The sequence below is a fragment of the Puma concolor genome, chromosome B1, assembly GCF_028749965.1.
Source record: "Puma concolor isolate L17-30 chromosome B1, mPumCon1.1.hap2, whole genome shotgun sequence".
NCBI lineage: Eukaryota > Metazoa > Chordata > Mammalia > Carnivora > Felidae > Puma > Puma concolor.
The window spans coordinates 133,650,240-133,671,477 of NC_141670.1; the positions used below are offsets into that span (position 1 = coordinate 133,650,240).

General features: G+C 37.7%; 1 protein-coding gene and 1 long non-coding RNA gene across 13 annotated transcripts in view; one reads left to right on the top strand and one right to left on the bottom strand.

The window, feature by feature from the left end:
• FAM13A (family with sequence similarity 13 member A) overlaps positions 1-21,238 on the top strand; it is a 348,053-nt gene that overhangs the window by 243,361 nt on the left and 83,454 nt on the right. For 9 of the 12 annotated variants that reach the window (XM_086704590.1, XM_086704594.1, XM_086704588.1 and 6 more), the window contains 3 exons: positions 11,389-11,430; positions 14,314-14,493; positions 20,412-20,598. In XM_086704590.1, the coding sequence (XP_086560716.1) occupies positions 11,389-11,430; positions 14,314-14,493; positions 20,412-20,598 (409 nt within the window). The remainder of the gene's footprint in view (positions 1-11,388; positions 11,431-14,313; positions 14,494-20,411; positions 20,599-21,238) is intronic. The other 3 variants (XM_086704589.1, XM_086704598.1, XM_086704597.1) reach the window with 1 other exon arrangement.
• Positions 1,262-18,700, bottom strand: LOC147581886 (uncharacterized). Its single transcript, XR_015250353.1, has 4 exons — positions 18,468-18,700; positions 14,284-14,535; positions 9,130-9,241; positions 1,262-2,933 (listed from the first exon to the last, which is right to left on the bottom strand). It is a non-coding gene; the product is annotated as an uncharacterized LOC147581886 (long non-coding RNA).

Below are 21,238 nucleotides of genomic sequence, written 5' to 3' on the forward strand. Positions count from 1 at the left end.
AACTTCAGATTTAGGGGCACCTGGTTGGCTCAGAGCGTCCAACTCTTGATTTCAGCTCATGATCTCACAGTTTGTGAGTTTGAGCCCTGCATTGGGCTCTGTGCTGACAGTGCAGAGCCTGCTTGGGATTCTCTCTCTCCCTCTCTCTCTGCTCCTCCCTCTGTCTCTTTTTTTTTTTTTTTTTTTTTTTTTTTTAAATTTTTTTTTCCAACGTTTTTTTATTTATTTTTGGGACAGAGAGAGACAGAGCATGAACGGGGGAGGGGCAGAGAGAGAGGGAGACACAGAATCGGAAACAGGCTCCAGGCTCTGAGCCATCAGCCCAGAGCCCGACGCGGGGCTCGAACTCACGGACCGCGAGATCGTGACCTGGCTGAAGTCGGACGCTTAACCGACTGCGCCACCCAGGCGCCCCACCCTCTGTCTCTTAAAATAAATTTAATTTTTTTTTTTTTTTTTAAAAAGAACTTCAGGGGCACCTGGGTGGCTCAGTCAGTTGGGCATCCAACTTCGGCTCAGGTCATGATCTTGCAGTCTGTGAGTTCGAGCCCCACGTTGGGCTCTGTGCTGACAGCTCAGGGCCTCTGGGTGGCTCAGTTGGTTAAGTGTCAGACTTCAGTTCAGATCATGATCTCAGTTCTTGGGTTTGAGCCCCGTGTTGGGCTCTGTGCTGACAGCTCAGAGTCTGGAGCCTGCTTCGGATTCTGTGTCTCCCTCTCTCTCTGCCTCTCTCCCACTCATGCTCTGTCTCTCTCTCTCCCTGTCTCAAAAATAAACAAACATTAAAAAAAAATAAATTTTAAAAAGAACTTCAAATTTGAATTTAATTTAAACTTTTAATTTAAACAAATAGAAGATTAGCTCTACCTAATAGAAGTACTTCCAGATTCCCATTTAAATTGTAATGATGATATTAAAGACAAAAACTAGAGATCGCTTTATAACAATGATAAAGAAAACCATATATCAAAGATCACATCAGTGGGATGGACTGAGAAACTTATTATTTCTTTACAGACTTCACGCTCCACTATCTAAACAATACAAATGGTCACAAAGAGAGAAGGAAGGGGAAAAAAAAAAATTAGTTGACTTCCTTCCTTTGTCTACTACTGACCAGAAAAACAAGTGACATTCCCCCTACTGAACAGAAAGTTATTCTCTGAACCATTCAGAGCTGAGTTGCATATTCTTTTTCACTTCTCTGCCCCCATTAGTTTTTTTATGTCAGTATCTCTTCAAAGATAGAATGTCTAGTATACAAAACAATGGAAAGGAGAGGGGGTCCTCCTGAGATACTCACTTAAAGCATTTGAGAAGAGGATAAAGGCAGGAAGATTATTAGACATAATGCCTGCTTTGAAGAGTACACTGCACAAAGTACAAATTTATTCTTGATTCTCCAGCTTAGAAAATTGGACCAAATAGCAAGTGTACCTATCTAAGCATTATAGATTATTCTAGTGCAGACTCATATGGTGGCTCTTCAAATCTAAATTCATGAGCTGGCATCTACCCACAGCCAAGGGACAATGAAATAAAGAATGATCTACCACCCAAGTTGTTGGTAATAGCTGTGCCTGGATTGATTGATTCTCCTTCGGAACCACAAAACATGAAGAACTATGTGGGGCCTATAAAGAAAAATTACAAACTAAGAGAAGGATGACTTGCTCTGAGGACTCCATGTAAAAACAGATTGCAGAGAGTTGCTTTTTATATGATTCAGAGGAAAACTTGAAAGTAATATTACTAATCTTCTCAAAAATATGCTCAAGGACATGACCAACCCTCTGTGAAACGTAAGTAGGAATCTGTAAGGGGAAAATTGGTTTACAATTGTAAGGCTAGGGACACAGAAGAATAACTGAAATGAGGAGAAGGGAGCCTAGAAATGTATTAGCAGAGATTTCAAAAACTACGTGGGAAACAATAGAGAGCAGAAATTATTAAAAATAAGTCAAGCACAAGGGTGCCTCGGTGGCTCAGCAGTTGAATGTCTGATGCTTGATTTCGGCTCAGGTCATGATCCCAGAGTCGTGGGAATGAGCCCTGTGTCAGGTTCTGAGCAGAGCATGAAACCTATGTAAGATTCTCTCTCTTTGCCCCTCTCCCTGGCTCACATTCTCTCTCTCTCTAAACTAAAAAAAAAAAAAAAAAAAATTAATTAATTAAAAAATAAAACATAAAAAATAAATCAAGTATGTGATGAGAAAGAAACTTGAAAAGTTCTTCCAAAATGGAAAGGAAAAAGATAAGAAAAACTGGGAGAAATAATGCTAGATATGAAGGTTAGAGATTGGAAAGCCAACCTAAAAATTATGATTCTAAGAAAACAAACATACTAATAGAAATAAAAGTAGAAATCAAAGGTTATGCCCATCTAATTGAGAGGTGAATTAAAAAGTAGTAGAAACTTGATAACTATCATTGATGGAGGGGCAAAGAAAGTAATAACATTCTGAATTTCTTGTCTTTCATAGAAGGTAGTAGAGTTTCCTTTTTTTCTTTTCTTTTTTTTTTAATTGAAGCGGGACTCAGAATTTTGAGTTTTGTTTGGGGGAGGTGTTTTAGTTTTAATAATCAGAGGTAAATAATAATTAGGTATGTATGGGTATGAGAAAAACCACTATTGGAAATCTCTATAAGATTTCTATAATCCAAATACCCTCAGAAGATAAGAGCAAAGACAGAAATCAAAGGAAAAGGAAGTTCCCAAATTAGAAAACATAAAGTAAAAACACAAAACTAGAATAAATACATCAACTATAACAACAAATGTGAATGATCAAATTCTTTGATAAAAGCTAAAATTGTAGGGGTGCCTAGATGGCTCAGTTGGTTAGGCATCTGACTCTTGATCAGCCCAGGTCTTCATCTCTGGGTCATGAGTTCAAGCCCCACAATGGGCTTCATGCTGGGCATGAAGGCTACTTAAAAACAAACAAGCAAACAAAATGACTAAGCACATAAAGGTTATATATTAGCATGTGTAAAATAGCACAGCAATAAATGAAAGAAATTTAAACTCAAGTTAACAAGGATAAACAGGCAAATAAATTTGAAGTATAGAACTTATACATAAAATTGTATGTCTATAACAAACTTTATCAAGTACATAGCACACAGTATAGCATAGTATCTGATATAATTAATGAGATTTAAAATAAATGAGCATTGCAGAGGTGCCTGGGTGCTCAGTCTGTTGGGCATCGACTGTTGATTTTAGTGCAGGTCATGATCTCATGGTCATGGGATCGAGCCCCACATCAGGCTAAGCATGGAGCCTCCTTGGTATTCTCTCCCTCCCTCCCTGTCTGTCCCTCCCCTATTCGTGCTCTCTCTCTGTCCCTCCCTCAATCGTGCTCTCTCTCTTTCTCTCAAAATAAATAAATAAACTTAAAAAATAAAATAAAATGAGCATTACATACTAAACTTTGCACCATACAAGTAGGGCTCAAACATTCCTGCTACTTCTAAAGAATTATTCAGCTGTATCTGAAAGTTCTCAAAGAGTGGAAATTTTAACAGTCATGTTTTCTAACCACAGTGTAATTAATACCAAAAAATTCCCAATCAACTAATGAAAACTCTCCTAAAGGGAGGAAAAAAATTCAAAGACAAAATAAAAACTAGTGTAGACAATTGATAAGAAAAAGGAGGAAAGTACGTATGAAAACTTGTGAGTTCTAAGCTCTTTTAGAAAAAAAAAATTTTATGTTTATTTTTGAGAGAGAGAGGGAGACTGAATCCCAAGCAGGCTCCAGACTCTGAGCTGTCAGCACAGAGCCTGATGCGGTGCTTGAACCCACGAACTGCAGGATCATGACCTAAGCCAAAGTCTGACACTTAACTGACTGAGCTACCCAGAAACCCCTCTAAGCTCTTTTTTAAAAGGTGACTTCATCTTCTTAAGATTAAAAATGAATAAGCCACACAATCGGAATAAGAAACCATATAAAGGAAGAAAAGAAACCTCTTAGAAATTTAAAAGGTTTTAATAATAATAATAAAAGAAATGGAGAAAAGAGCAGAACTGATGTTTGAATCTAGGAACTGGTTCTTTAGGAATAAAAATGAAAATTTTAAAAGAGAAAAACCTCTCTGGGGCACATGGGTGGCTCAGTTGGTTAAGTGCAACTTCAGCTCAGGTCATGATCTCACAGCTTGTGAGTTCAAGCCCTGCGTCGGGCTCTGTATTGACAGGTCAGAGCTTGGAGCCTGCTTCGGATTCTGTGTCTCCCTCTCTCTCTGCCCCTCCCCCACTCGCTCACGCGCGCACGCGCTCTCTCTCTGTCTCTCTCTCTCTCTCTCTCTTAAAAATAAATAAACGTTAGGGGCGCCTGGGTGGCGCAGTCGGTTAAGCGTCCGACTTCAGCCAGGTCACGATCTCGCGGTCCGTGAGTTAGAGCCCCACGTCAGGCTCTGGCCTGATGGCTCAGAGCCTGGAGCCTGTTTCCGATTCTGTGTCTCCCTCTCTCTCTGCCCATCCCCCGTTCATGCTCTGTCTCTCTCTGTCCCCAAAAAAATAAACGTTGAAAAAAAAATAAATAAACGTTAAAAAATATTAAAAATAAAGAGAGAAAAGCCTCTAATAAACTTGAGAAAAAAATGGAACAATCCTAATAATCCAAGTTGAAATTTGCAGTCAAGGTATGTAGTAGTTTTTAAAAGATCAGAGACTACTTGCAATTTCATACTAATAAACCTGAAAATATAGAAATAAAAAATAAATTTTGAGAAGAAGGGGCTTCTGGGTGCCTTTTTAGGTTAAATGTCTAACTCTTGATTTCAGCTCAGGTCATGATCTCAGGGTTGTGAGCCCAAGTCAGGGCTCTGCACTGAGGGTGGAGCCTGCTTAAGATTCTCTCTCTCTCTCCCTCTCCCATGCTCTCTCATTCATGTGTGTTCTCTTGCTCTCGCTCTCTCTCGCTCTCTCTCGCTCTCTCTCTCTCTCTCTCAAAAAAAAAAAAAAAATTGAGGAAAATTCCATTTGGATCCAAAAATCAAGTAATCTGTTCTAATTCTAAGAAAATAACTAGATGTATAGCCAAAGATGTATATGAATAGCATTATTTGAGAATAAGGATTATGTCTGTATTAAGGACACACTCTGAAGCCAGATTAAATGAGAGAGAATCAGAGCTGTGTAAACTTATCTGTAAAGGAGTATACATAGTGAACTATCCATTTCATTCATAATTTTGCTTTATAAAGGCCCTGGTCAAAAAACTAAAACTGAATTTCTTTTTATGCAAAAACATGCTAAATATGTAAAACTAAAAACTCCAATAATTAGGGCCTGAACAGAAAAGTGAGTATTTCAGTATTTTGATGGACTCTCTTTAATTTGTTAAAAATTGCTTAATAGATTATGAAAATATAGGAATGAAGAATAATTTTTTTCTTCAAATCAATCCTAATATTTAAGGGACTAGGAAGTGTAATGTTTGATAAAGTATGAGGATAAATATTTTCCTCTACTGACTCTTATCCATGTAGTATGTTTTCAATTTATGTTCTAGTATTATATGCATAGTATATGATTTAAAACCAAAAAGGTGAGGCCTTTTAAATCCGAACTATCTGTAACACCACCACAAAAGAGTGACACAATTTTTGTCAAAGTTTGAGCACCTATAAATGCTCCATTAATTTCTACATATCATAATAATAGCTAAAATTTAAAGTGAATAAACACTGAAGATCAAGTGTATTTGTTTTATTGTATGACACTGTCCACTGAAGACAATGATTAAAGCTTTAATTAGAAATCTGTTCTGCAATTGCAAGAAATAACATTAGATCCATCTTATAATGTTGACGCTGCATATCAACTGTTTTAGTATTTTAAAATAATACTAAAAATAGTGTATTCTCTTAAATAGACAAATTAGGAGCTTGATGCTATTTTGATTAGTTACATGATCTTCATGCTTAGGCTGAATTAAATATCACTTAATTGTCTTTTATATCCTTATTCATTAGGGGCACCTGGGTGGCTCAGTCGGTTAAGCGTCCAACTTCAGCTCAGGTCATGATCTCACAGCTCGTGAGTTTGAACTCCACATCGGCTCTGTGCTGACAGCTCAGAGCCTGGAGCCTGCTTCAGATTTATATACCACAGAAAAGAAAACACACTGAAGTAAGAGAACATACAGAGAAAGAGAACACATGCTTTTTCAAGATGTCGGATTTTAGTAGAATTGAAACTTCATTCTTTTTATATGTAGATTTCTTTATTTCAGACCAAAGCTCTAATTAGAAAATCACTTGTCAACAGGCATTCTGTGCATCTTATCACATGCAAATTTATAGACTAATATTGTTGAGCATATTCAGCTTCCAGAAATGTAGTTTGAGTTTTGTTAATAGAGATACGGACTAAATATATTTAAGTATGTCATAGAATACATTGCAGGGGCACCTGGGTGTCTCAGTTAGTTAAACATCTGACTTTGGCTCAGGTCATGATCTCACAGTTTGTGGGTTCGAGCCCCGCATCAGGCTCTGTGCTGACAGCTCAGAGCCTGGAGCCTGCTTCAGATTCTGTGTCTCCCTCTCTGTCCCTCTTCCTCTCGCTCACTCTCTCTCTCTCTCTCTCTCAAAAATAAATAAACAGGGGCGCCTGGGTGGCGCAGTTGGTTAAGCGTCCAACTTCAGCCAGGTCATGATCTCGCGGTCCGTGAGTTCGAGCCCCGCGTCAGGCTCTGGGCTGATGGCTCAGAGCCTGGAGCCTGTTTCCGATTCTATGTCTCCCTCTCTCTCTCTGCTCCTCCCCCGTTCATACTCTGTCTCTCTCTGTCCCAAAAATAAATAAACGTTGAAAAAAAAATTTTTTTTAATAAATAAATAAATAAATAAACATTAAACAAAATTTTAGAATATATTGCAGAGGAGGCTTAGAATCTATTTTAAATAACTATACCAATAGTGAATGCAGTTGCACTGTCGCTTACAGCAGGCTTGGGTAATGAAATTGTCCATAGTGCTGGAGTCTGCATATAAGCGTATTTCTTTCAGGTTTTTTTTTTTTTTTAATGTTTGTTTATTTTGAGAGAGAAAGCATGCCCATACATGGTGGGGAGGGGCAGAGAGAGAATCCCAAGCAGGCTCTGTCTGTGGCTGTCAACGCAGAGCCCATAGGGGGACTCCATCTCACCAATGTGAGATCATGACCTGAGCCAAAATCAAGAGTCACATGCTTAACTGCCTGAACCACCCAAGTGCCCCTCTTTCAGTTTTGAATACTTGCTTTATCAACATTATGATATGATCTCTTCCATATTCAAGTGTTTATATAGCATGGTAAGAAATTTTGTTAGCAAAGGGCTCTGATAGAATTCATTATTCTTAGCTTTCTGCAGAGGATAAAAAACAAGCTACATGTGGCTTGAAGGAAATCTTTCACTTTAGCTTATTTGCTTATTGTTCTCTTATCAGTGTCTTAGAATTACCTTCATGAGTCAATTATAGCTATGGAAATATAACCCCTATTTCTGTCATTAAATATTCTTAGAAATCTTGTTAGTGGTGAATTATCCCACAGGAACTATAGAGGTGTTTGGATACCTGACCAAAGCCATATTGGTATTTAATAAACCATAACTATGACTGAAACTATCATAAAACATTATGCAGTTATAACCTTTTGTAATGATTTAAACTTTAGGGAAGTAAACTTTTAGAGCTAAAAAGAAAACCACAGAGATCAGTAGCCAAGCTTTTCATTTTCTGTAGGAAGAAACCAATCCAAACAGCCAGGCTAACTGACAATGTATGATTTCAGCTTATTAACTGCAGAGCTGAGACCAGAACTTCCCTTTTTTGATTTCCAATGGAAAATATTCTCTTCTCAGAATACTTGCTTTACACAAATTCTGTTTTAAAAACATGAAAACATGGGCATGCTAAGTATACCAAAACTTCCAAAGGAATGTTGAAGAAACTAAATTATCATAAATTTGACCTAAGATCAATATATAAGCAAAATTGAATATGATTTAATTACTTGTTTTTGTTATTGATTTATTCATTTATTTTGCATTCTGAAAATGGCTCTTTAAGACTGATTTATGTTGGGGTGCCTGGGTGGCCTCAGTCAGTTGAACATCTGACTCTTTATTTCAGCTGAAGTCATGATCTCATGGTTCGTAGGTTCGAGCCCCACATTGGGCTCTCTGCTGACAGCATGGAGCCTGCTTGGGATTCTGTGTGTCTCTCTCTCTGCCCTTCCCCAACTTGTGCACGCACTCTCTCTCAAAAATCAGTAAATAAACATTAAAAAGAAAAAAAAGATTGATTTGGGGGCACCTGACTAGCTCGTTCGGTCAAGCGGCCGACTTTGGCTCAGGTCATGATCTCATGGCTCATGAGTTTGAGCCCTGCATCAGGCTCTGTGTTAACAGCTCAGAGCCTGGAGCCTGCTTCAGATTCTGTGTCTCCCTCTCTCTCTCTCTCTCTCTCTCTCTGCCCTTCCCCACTGGCACTCTGTCTCTGTCTCACAAAAATAAACAAACATTGAAAAATAAATAATAAATTTTACAAGACTGATTTAGATGGCTTAGGTTATAAGCTATGAGGGAAATTTTGACATATTGCCTTTTATTCACTTATGCTAGCCTAAGTTTTCCAACTCATACCCTCATTACTTAGATTAGAAAGTTTAAAAATAGCTATTGTGATATCCAAGTAATTGAAGTCTTGAAGAATTTTAGTTGCAGGGAATTACAGCTTTGCTAATCAGTGTCTTACACAAATCAGCAGCCTCAAAATCACTGTAAAATTTGTTAGAAAGGCAGTCCCCTTCCTGAGACCTAGACTATTGAACGAGAGTCTGTTTGTAAACAAGCTCCTAGGTGATTCAGCTATGCCTTAATGTTTGAGAAGCACTTCCTCAGTTAGTAATCTCAAAACCTGGTTCTACTTGATGTCATTTTCTTGTCTCTTTCTTCCTCACCTTTCTTTTTGTGTCCTGGCCCCCAGCCCCCCAAAAGGAACATAAAAATATCAGCATGTGCTTTTATAAGCAAAAAGAAGTTCAGGTTAAAAGTATGTAGAAGAGAAGAAAGGATGTACATCTCCTCATTCTGAGATGGCCTGGAGGACTAATTGGCTGATTATACTTACATGTCTTTGGAATATTTTTAGCATCTTGCAGATCCACATTTTCTCCCTCTTCTGTATTCTCCTGGAGTCATCATTCACATTGGTCCATGTTCCCAAAACTAAGCTTGTGCAACTGCATTGAGAAGTGAAATGCAGGAGTTAATTATACAGTGTTGACTTTACAGAGAGTGAGCCACAAAGCATCAAAAGCAGGAACTGCCTGTTCCAGTTAAGGACAGAGAACAGCAAAGGATATATTATTGGTTATGTAACCTGGGAACCACTGTGAATAACAGGCATTGTGAAGCAGATAAAAAATGGTTGTGATTAAAAGCAAAGTAAAATACCTAAGTCCAAGCCTCCATCTACAAAGATGATTCTAGTGAGTTTTTCTTCTAGTTAGTGATGGATTGAATGTCTGGTGTGGTGATTAAAAGCTTAGACTCTGAGCTAAAACTTTCTTGGTTCAAATTCCAGCTCATCTACTTCTTGGCTCTGTCACTGTGGGCAAGTTTCTTAACCTCTAACCTCTTCATCTGAAAATTGAGAAAACAATAGTACCTACCTCAGAGGGCTATTGTAAACAGCAAACGAGAAAATCTATGTACAAAATACTTAGCACAGTGTCTGAAACATACTAAGTACTCAGTAAGTGTTAGAGTGTATTTATTTGTTCATTTGTTCATTTATTGAGATTTTTCACATCAGTTTCCCTTGTGAACAATAGCATTATTTTTTGGGTCTCTTCCGGGATTTGACTGTGGTTTGTGGCTGTGAAAATAGCTATGGCTTTTTTAAAGGAAATTCTCTGGGCTAAAGAGTAAGTGTTGATCACCTCTGGGATAATAAGTGCTAGGCTCTGTCTGATGATAATGGTGATGGTAGGGAGCATAATAGCAATAAAGGAGAAGTGTCATACCGTCCCTTGAGGCACTTAGATTCAGAATGGAAAGAGATGAGATACACATGTACATAGAAGAAAAACCCAACAGATGGTTTAAAAAATCAATTTTTTAGGGGCGCCTGGGTGGCGCAGTCGGTTAAGCGTCCGACTTCAGCCAGGTCACGATCTCGCGGTCCGTGAGTTCGAGCCCCGCGTCGAGCTCTGATGGCTCGGAGCCTGGAGCCTGTTTCAGATTCTGTGTCTCCCTCTCTCTCTGACCCTCCCCCGTTCATGCTCTGTCTCTCTCTGTCCCAAAAATAAATAAACGTTGAAAAAAATCAATTTTTTAAAAGGCTGCCATCAGTATTGGTCATTAAGGACTGTCATTTTCTTCAGGTGTCTTCTACAAAGAATGAGGAAAAAAGGGCACTGTTTTATCTGTTATGTAAAACTGTAGTTTGACAAGCATGAAGGATTTTCTTTTAAGCAGACTTTTGAATCTTGATTTAGAAGCTGACTAAGCACTGAAAGGCTGACTGTGAGAAAGTCTTGGTATTGATGCTGCTAAAGTATTTGCTAGCTTCAACCCTCACTGTGGTTATATGAACACAGGGTGCAAGCAAGAGGGGAGAAGTTCCAGAGTGTGCTGATCAGGTAGTGTTCTATAATCTCACTGTTCACTTAACGTTTGACTACTTTGTAATGCTCTTGCAGGAATTCAGGCTTTGGAGAAAATGGGGAGGTAGAAGGAGTTTATAAATGCTCAATAAAAGGGCTGTAAATTAGGTGTTGAGATGAAACACTGTAGAGCTTGAGGGATTCTCCATCTTGAGGAACTTCAGAAGAAAAGATGGCTTAGAAATAGTCCTGTAGAAACCAGTGTTGCTTCCTTCTTCTCTGTCCCCTGTGGTTCCTGCTGCTGTCTGCATGTTCAGAGCAGCTTTAGAAAGCTGCTTCTGTATGCACGTCTGGAAGAGGTGGACAAGGAGGGACCAGATTTGGGCTGGGGAGCACCAGGAATGGGTAGAGTTGGTAGCAGGAAGGCAGTCAGCAACATTGTATTAACATTTTGGGAAAATGAAAAGACCCTGAACTAGAACCGTGGTGGTAGGGTTAGAGGGTAGAGATGGTTTGTAAAGGTCACTTTAGAACTCTATGTCATAGACATCTTTAAAATGGAGGGGCAGAGGGAAGCACCTTTCAGGAGTAAACACCCAGGGCCATCCTCTAATTCTAGAAATAAGTGAAAATCAGCATCTGTCAGTGGATGGTTAAACATTGTACAGAGAACAGTCAGAGTCTGGCTGATACTTTCAGCCCGGAATCCCCTTCAGACATTGGGTTCACAGTCTCTGTGCTCTAATCTGACTTTATTTCTTTGTGCTTCTTTTCCACAGCACGCATGTATCCCAAGTCAGCAATGTTTCAACAACTGGAGAGTAAGTTTTTTGGATTGGAGTTTTTCCCCTCCTTTCCCATTTATCAAACAGGAAAAAAAGCTACTCTAATGGTGTATAGTATTGGGAAATTAATACAGTAAGCAACCAATGATTATTTTTAAAACCCGAGAAGAGGACTAAATAAGAAGTGTTCCTGTTTGAGCTTCTGTGTGGGTGTGTGACTAGAGACGACTCAACCGTTTGAACATGCAAGATGTTTGCTTCAGTCAAAATAATGTCATAGTCTATTAATATTTGCAAAATGTGTGTTGGGGGAGGTATCTTGCAATGAAGGATGTCATTAAAGGCTAAAGTAGTAACAGTATCTTTCCTTCTTCCCTCATAATGTTTAATCAGCCAGCATTTATTGAGTACCTGCACTATGCCAAGCAGAGTGTTAAGTGTGTAATGTCAGATAAGCTTTGGGCTCTGCCTTCAGGGACTTTACAGCCCAATAGGCACACAGAATCAAAAGCAAATTAATGATGGCAACAAATCCTTTCTCCACAGGGCAGCAATAGTGTTCTATTGATTATGTCCATCATCTGCCTTTTTTTCCCTCAGGCCACCAGTTACACATGGTCTAAAATCTAAACTCCAGTTACCTGCCCTTGCCTACCTCTCTGACTAGATTGCTCATTATGCTTCAACCTCGTGGCCTTCTCTTTCTGGAATAGGCCAAGCGTATATTTGCCACAGAGCCCTTGTACTGGCTGTTTTTCAGCCTGGCCATTAATTTTCCTATAATCCACTTTTTTGTTTCAATGTCCTCTCGTCCGAGAAGACATCCCTGACTATCCACAGTTACTCTCCAATCCTGGACTCCATTTTGGAGGGAATTTATCATCATCTGAAATTTCACGATTTATTACCCATCTTGCCTCATAGCAGCAACATAAGCTCCATAAACACAGGGGTCTTGTCTGTCATATTCATGGCTGTATCCCTAACATACAGAAAAGTGCCTGATGTATATTAGGCACTAAATAAATATTTATAAATAGTTTCTTGCTCAAAGACTTTCCATCACACCTTCCTTCCTTCCTTCCTTCCTTCCTTCCTTCCTTCCTTCCTTCCTTCCTTCCTTCCTTCCTTCCTTCCTTCCTGAGACATAAATGGGCCTTTTTAGAGCATCTTCCATCAACAGGGATCAGGCAGAAAAGGAGGGAAGATGCGATAAGGAAGTAGAGAGAATTTAAAAAAGCACTAGTTAGTATGAATTTGGATCCAACAGGATAAATTGGGATTTTTTTTTCTTCTTTGTTAGGTAAAGAAGCAGTGAGAGGGCAGGACTGACCTCTCTTAGCTTTGTGAATTTTAAAGAGATTCCGGAAATATACCAAGACTGATGTGTTCTTGCTTATGTGTTTCCTGACAACCTTTACTTCTTTTATATCTTACATAGTTTGGAAAAGGTGTGGGATGGGTTTGTATGTACATATTAATTCACTGACATCCCTGCATGCCACTGTTAGGTAATCTTGAATCATTGGGGTATGGAGTTCTAAATATAAAAGTTCTAATGCCCAAGTTAGACTATACTTGTTCAATGTCTACAAATAGTTTTAATGAAATTACTATGCATCTGGTAGAAAACTACATTTGGAAAATCTCAAGTTCTTAAATTTCTTAAAACCCATTTTATTTAAGCAAATGTTTTTCTTAATCTGAACATTTTAAAACTACATGGTTCTTTTAAATTTTCTAATATCTTTATTGAGACACAAAAAACTATACATATTTAATGTGTACCATTTGATGAGTTTGGATGCGATTCTTTTTTCAAGTGCAGAAAAATGTGGTTTGAGGAGAATATGTTTAGAATTTTCCATGCCAGCTATTTAGAATTAAATAGTGTGGTGATAAAAGAAGTTTGGACACATTGAAAGATTATACAGCTTTAGAAAGGATACCTTATCTATCCCATCATGCACTCTTTTTAGCCCCTGTACTGAAGTATTTCTTCATGTTGGACAAAGGAAATCTATCCTACCATCTTCAGTAATGAGTATTGGGATGTTTGCATGAATGCAGCTTCAACTGTATACATCACAATTTAATTTAATGAAGGTTCAGAAAGATTTTGCTATTCTAAGTAGTAATTGTTCTCGTGAGGTATTCCTTTTTAATAGCATTATTCCCTGCATAATTTTATCTTAAAGGGATTCTAAATAGATAATAGCCATCATAAAATTATTTGTGCCAGTTTGCTTCACAAACCATACTGCCTTCCTCTAAAGAACTGGTATGACATCTGGAGGAACTCACCCTTATAAGAATAGGTCTATTCTTATTCTATGAGGAAAAAAAATATTTCCTCATTCTGCCTTATATAAATGACCCTTATTTCCTGATGGCCTCTGATAACTGTTGCTAGACTTGCTGTGAGCATTTCAGTAATCCTGGACCTACAGAGATGAGAAGCACGGTTATCAAATTGGTAGGATTTGTTAGGTTGGGATTTATCTTTAACACACGATACAGATATTTTGAGATGTCTCATATGCTATCTCTGTTCATGAAACTATAGTAGATCTACCATTGGAAATACAGATTTTCCAAAATTAGAGATACAAACTTTTATTTATTTTTTTTTAATTTTTTTTTCAACATTTATTTATTTTTGGGACAGAGAGAGACAGAGCATAAACAGGGGAGGGGCAGAGAGAGAGGGAGACACAGAATCGGAAACAGGCTCCAGGCTCTGAGCCATCAGGCCAGAGCCTGACGCGGGGCTCGAACTCACGGACCGCGAGATCGTGACCTGGCTGAAGTTGGACGCTTAACCGACTGTGCCACCCAGACGCCCCGAGATACAAACTTTTAAAGACAATCATTGATAAATTTGATTACCTGAGTGACTCTGTATTCTTTTTTTATTAGACTCTTAGAAAGAACCATCCGGTCAGCAGTAGAGCAGCATCTTTTTGATGTTAATGGCCCTGGAGGCCAAAGTTCAGAGGACTCAGAGTCTGGAACATCATCAGCGTCTTCTTCCACATCTGCCAGACAGCGCCGCCGCCAGTCCAAAGAGCAGGATGAAGTTCGACGCAGCAGAGATGTGTGAGTTGGCATTGGTGCCTCTTATTTGGATTTTCTCTTCTCCTTTTAAAAATATACACCTGAATTAGTCACTGCATTATAGCCATTCCCATTTCAGTATTCAGGTTAAAACTTTAAAAGTTTCATTTTGACTATTCTTTTTTTTAAGTTTGTTATTTTTTGTTTTTGAGGAAGAGAGAGTGCAAGCAGGGGAGGGGCAGAGAGAGAGAATCTCAAGCAGATTCTGCACTTGTCAGCACAGGGCCCGGTGTGGGGCTTGAACTCACGAAACTGTGAGATCATGACCTGAGCCAAAATCAAGAGTCAAATGCTTAACTGACTGAGCCACCCAAGCGCCCTTGACTATTCTAACTAAGGTAACTTTTGGAAATTCGTAGGCAGCTAAATGAATATTTCAGCTTTTTCTAGATGTTTTATGTTGTCTAGATGTATATTGTAGGAAACCACCTCTGATTTAATACATTTCATGGCTTCCTCATGAATATCTTATTGAGAGGGATGCTGAACCACTGGAGGAGAAAATGGCCCTATGCCTGTCCAGAGGTGGTTTTTCTCTTATTAGACAACATTCATTTGGCTGTTAGAACAGCTTATGAAATCAACAGATTTCCCTGCTATATTGGCCTGATTAAATACTAGAATATCACTGTAATATTCTGACAGTTGGTTACATTTTAGGGTAAGGAATGTTGAGCCTAAGTCTAATCAGAAAAGGAAATGTTTGTGTTCTTTATTATTATAGTGACTGATTTTAAGCTTTCCCACAGCATGAATTTCAAGAATTTGAGATTTTCAAGGATTTGAGAAAACACAAATAAATAATTATCATCCATATTTTTGAATAATCATATTTAAATTGTCACGGAAAATAAAGTTATATTCATATATTTTTCCCAAAAGTTTTATTTTTATCTACCCTAGCATTTAGTCTTTAAAAAGTTATTGTTTTGAATTCCTTATTAAATGTCGAAGACTAAATCAGACCCTAGTCCTCCTCATTCTTTTTTACCTGGATTCATAATCTACATCAAAATCTAAGGGAAAAAAGAGATTTCTTTTTGATTAAAGAAAGACACAAAAGACAAGTAGTGTAAATAAATACCATGCCACATATTGTCAAGATGTTTAAGAGCTATACTAACAAATGTAATTTTAGAAATAAAACAGTATCAGTGGTATAACCTACTGACTTTTTAAGTGATATAGGCAGCACTTTAAAAAAAATTGTCTTAGGGGTGCCTGGGTGGCTCAGTCGGTTAAGTGTCCGACTTCAGCTCAGGTCATAATCTCACAGTCCATGAGTTCGGGCTCCGCGTGGTGCTCTGTGCTGACTGACAGCTCAGAGCCTATGCCTCAGATTCTGTGTCTCCCTCTCTCTCTGACCCTCCTCTGTTCATGCTCTGTCTCTCTCCATCTCAAAGATAGATAAAAACATTTAAAAAAAATTTTTTTTTAATTGTCTTGGAGCTGCTGGGTTGGAGAGGGTGCTGTGTAATACTACCTTTAGAGAATAGAAAAATTGTAATACGGGAGGTATTTATGTTTAAAATTAGCTATTGACTAAGCTTTATAGAAAATGTTTAGGAGTATAATTAGTTTGTGTACTGCCTAAATTATGTTACACAGCAAGTACAAATTATTTAATACTGTTCATATCCTCTGCCTCATTTTTTGCCAAACAGTATGTAGCAACACATTGCATTTTAAAAATAGTCTTAGTGTGTCACGACATCGTGCTTTCCACTCTCTTTGTTTGGACAGGTGGACAGCAAGCTGAGGTTGGATGGAAGTGGTAGTAAGCACAAGAGAGAGAACAGAGACAGACAGTGCAAATGTTGATGGTGGGTGCACGGCAGCAGGCAGGGGACAGCACAGTGGGGTAAGGTCACAGTGAACGGGGATAGACAGAAAAATACGAAACACAGAGTAAGTAACCTTTCCTGCAGAGTTTAGTTTCCCAGAGTTGGGAATGTTTCTAATATAAGTTACCTCAATCATATTTTACTATCAATATCAGGAGAACAAATGAGATGGAGAATGGTAGAAGGTGACTAATCTAACAATCCACGAAACTCCAGCCTTCCCCTTAAAGTTTCTTCTCTGGTAATTTCCTTCACTGCTCATGCTGCTTACTCATTGTGGTCAGATTAAGTTGTGCACTGAGTGAGTGAATCTCGGGCTGCAAACTGTGTGTGGCCAAGGTAACTTACAGTCTTGCATTACTCTTTCTCCTTGGTGTGTGGTCTGGGCATGCAGAAGTCCCCTTCCTGTGTTCCCTGTTGGCCTCGCCCTCCTAGTCATATGGCCTCCTCCTCACCTGACATGCTGGGTAATTAGCGTATCTTGATAGTCCTTCCTCTTCAACCTCCACGCCACACTGCACTGCCTCTCTGAGCTCACCAGGTCTGTGGAGGAGTGAGGCCCTTATCTCTCAGGGCCCCAGACCTACTACTTTTGTCCCCATGAAAGTCCTCTCCAGTATGTCCCCAGGAGATACAGTGACATATCACTGATTGTGCAAAGGTTGAGAATCGTTATCATAGCCTATAGTAAGTATGTTTTTCTCAGTATATACTTATGCATAATTGATTCATTTATCAAAGATTTTCATCAGGCTTTGTTTAAAAAATAAAAATTAAGCTAGACTTTAATATATTCTATTCAAAACTAATAACTCTATGGAATGGCTAAAAAGAGTTTTTAAAGAGGTGCCTGGGTGGCTGAGTCAGTTAAACGTCTGACTCTTGGCTTTGGCTCAGATCATGATCTCATGGTTGTGAGATCGAGCCCCGCATTAGGCTCTGTGCTGAGCATGGAGCCGGCTTGAGATTCTTTCTCTCCTTCTCCTTCTGCCCCTCTCCCCCTCAAAAAAAAAAAAAAAAAAAAGAAAAGAAAAAAAAGAGTTCTTAAATATACAAACTCATTATATTTTTGTCTATTGTTTGGCCTCCTAACAACTTAGAGCTGCAACCAATTAAAAAAATATATCCTTAAAGCCAGTGATGACCATATTTCAGGATGAGATTAAAGAGCCAATAAAGTCTATACTAAAGTCATTGTGACATTGTTTAAACAAATACAAAAGATAGACTGTAAATATTTCATTTTAATGCTAATTATTTATTGTTTAAATTTAAAAGGAAACGTCAGGTTTATGTTATTATTTGCTACCATAAAAATACCAAGGTTTAAGGAACATGTTCATTATGTGAAAGGTTTCAGTTTAATTCATTTATTAAAAAGCTTGCCATCTGCCAGATGCATGGAAATGTTGACTCTTGGTGAGGGGTATATGGAAGTTCGTTGTGAGTCTCTCTTCTTTTCTATGTGTGTGAAAATTTTATAATAAATACTTTCTAAAAGGCAAAGCGTAATTTAAGTTAAAGTGGTTTCAACTGTCCAATACACAATAAATTGGAAATGTATATACAGATTTCTTTGTTACAAATATTATATTAAATTCCTAGTTCAAAGTAAAAGAAAAAAATTATGCTGTACTATTAGAGGAACGATAAATAGTTAGGTATTACTAGAACATTAAGTGTGCATGTAGGGGTGAGGGAGAAACTCTAGATGAAGTGAGAAGCCGCAGAGATTTGAGTTCAGGTCAAATCTCAGTGATGTCCAGTATGATTGAAAGCTGTCCGAATGTTGCAGTCAGGAATTGTATTCCAGTGCTCTCACAGTCACATTTGTACTGTGGCTGAAAGGTGTTGACTCAGAGACCTTTTTTTTTTTTTTTTTTTTTTTTTTTGAAGAGAACAGGATTTCCACATGAACACACTGAACAGATTTTCATATATTTATTTTGACAGGACTTATTCCAGTCATTTATTCACTATTCAAAAAGATTATAAAATAAACTTTGTGTTTTAATTTCTAAAACTAGTTTTTAGCTTTTGTATTAGCCTGCTGGGGCTACCTTCACAAAGTACTACCTGGGGGACTTAAACAATAGGGATTTATTTCCTCACCGTTCTGGAGGCTGGAAGTCCAAGATCAAGGTGCAGATGGGGTTGGTTTCTGATGAGAGACTTCTCTCTTCGATTTGCAGACAGTGCCTTCTCTGTGTCCTCCCATGGCCTTTCTTCTGTGTGCATGCTTTCCTGGTGTCTCCTCCTTTTCTTATAATAACACCAGTTCTAACGGAGTAGAGCCCCACCCTTATAGCCTCAGTGAGCCTTAATTACCTCTGTAAAGTCCCTGTCTCCAAAACAGTCACGTTGTCGGTTAGGGCTTCAACATAGGAATTTGGGGGTAAACAATTCTGTCCTAAGAGCTTTCAAACATAAACCCCCACCCCCACTAAAAAAATAATAGTAGGATGTATACCCCAGGAATTAGAGGAAATCAGAAGAGCGATTAGACAGATTTTATATAGTAAAACAACTATTTTTGAAGTTGATACCAAACTCATCCAACTATCCATAAAAGGCACCTCTCTCAGCACATGAAGGGGGAAGATTTAAGAGTGTTTGCATGAGTATATGTGCCAGCATGTTAGCCCCTATCAGCTTTCTCATGCCTTCTGTTATTTTATGTTTAGGATATTTCTAATAACTGTTGCATCAATCTTTTATATACTTTTACTAAGTCTATATGTTTTTACATTAAAAGTTGTATAAAATAAGACTAAATTAAATGTGGAGTGCTAAAAATCACCAAGATAGTCTAAGATAGTATAATATTTAATTCATAATTTTGCCTCCATGATAAGCTTATCTAAAACAGGATATGAATTTAGATTGCAGAATAAATATTTGACATTATCTTTCTTTTTGGGATGTGGTTGAACTGATGGTAAAATGTAGTCATCAATTTTGCTCTTTAGAGCTCATGTATTTCCATGAGTAGTAGGGAGTTACCTTAATTTAGTCATACAATAAGGGAGAGATCTCATTCATTTGTACTTTGGCAAGCCATGACACTATACTGATGGCTTAATTTGTTCCATGATGTAGTAAAAGACAAATAATTTGCTAAGTAATTTAATTTTGTGAAAACTCCTTGAGGGAATGTTTAAGATACTCATTGTTTCAGTAATATTAAGTGAATTAAATTCTATAGTTACGGCATTCATATCTACTTCTAAAACTAAGTCATGAAGCTAAAACTAAGTCATGAAACTTTGTACTGATAAGTAATAAATCCATATTTAACTTAAGATGTTTTGTATTCTGGGGGCGTCTGGGTGGCTCAGTCACTTGAGCCTCTGACTTCAGGTCGTGATCTCACAGCTCGTGAGTTCGAGCCCCGCGTCAGACTCTAAGCTGAGCCTATTTCAGATTCTGAGTCTCCCTCTCTCTCTGCCCCTCTCTCGGCTCACACTCTGTCTCTCTCAAAAATAAATAAACATAAAAAAATTTTTTTAATATTGTGTATTCTGTAGTTTTTATAAACTTATACTATTTCTACCAAGACTATCAAATGCAGTTGGATTCTGTTACTCATGCTTTTCTACTATGCTGAAATGTCTTCATCATTTGGAAAAATCAGCATGTCCCATTCTAGAGAAAAAGACAGATATTTCCTTTTCAGATTTTTCTTCACACATTGGATTATAAAATGTGTATGTGGGGGGGGGTGTAATTTATTAATAATGGGAAGATTTTTTGTAAGCTTGCACTGTTCTCTCTGTTTGAATACAAATTACTTTTGGTACAAATACAAAAGTTGTTCATTGGTAGAAACACAGTCCCTGCCAATTTGCCTCTAGGAATAATTTCTCTTTTAATGTGATTTATTTGGCACCAGTTGGTCTCAGGAGTAGCACTGTGCTCAAATTTTGATCAAAGAGGCAAAATGGAATTTCTGGGCACCCTCCTGATTTCCCATGTGATGCAGTGACAGTGTCATTAAAATGTCCCTTTTACCTTTTAAAATAAAATCAAGGTTTTTTGGTTTTTTTTAATTTCAAGGGGACTTATCGACAAAGAAAATATTCCTTCTGGGTTCAGCAGCCTTGAAGATTGTATTTTGAGTGCTCAGGAAGTGGAAAAGCTGTATGAAAATACTTCTGGTTGTGTTGGAGAAAGGGGCAAACCTAAACGTCAGAAATCCAGTTCCAAACTCTCTGAACTCAATGAAAATCAAGATGGTCTTGTGGTAAGTGAAAATTCTGTAAAATTTTTACTTGTAGCCAGTTAGGAAATACCACATCTCTTTTCTTTGCTATGTAAAATAATAATAATAATAATAATAATAATAATTCCAATCATGAGCTTATAGGACTATAGGATATGAGTTGTGAAGACCTTAGAGCTACTAAATATGCACACTTATATTTCTTTTTAATATTAAAATCAAAGCCGAGAAAAATTATATTCTACCAAAAGAAACAAAGACAGAACACTTACTATTTATTTAAATTGGCCTGATTTGTATCTCATTCTTTGGAGCATTTTTAAATTTTATTTTTGAAATATTGCCAATAAAGCCTTTTTATTTCCCCCCATTCTGTTTGTTCTTGAATATATGACTATTTAAAAAAATTAATAAACTTAAAGCCAAGTGAAAGAAAACTACATAGAGAAAGAGGGTCAACTGTCTTTGTGTACAAAAATCTCTGTGTTCAGAAATTTAGTTTAAACCTATACTCTACAAACTATTTTCTTCCAAATTAACCAGAAACAAAAACAAACAAACAAAAAAAAAAGATCAGCCTCTTACACAGTTACCTCAGAATTGAACCCTGGATTATTGATTTGATATGTAAGTTATTACAAGTTATTGTATACTATTAGTA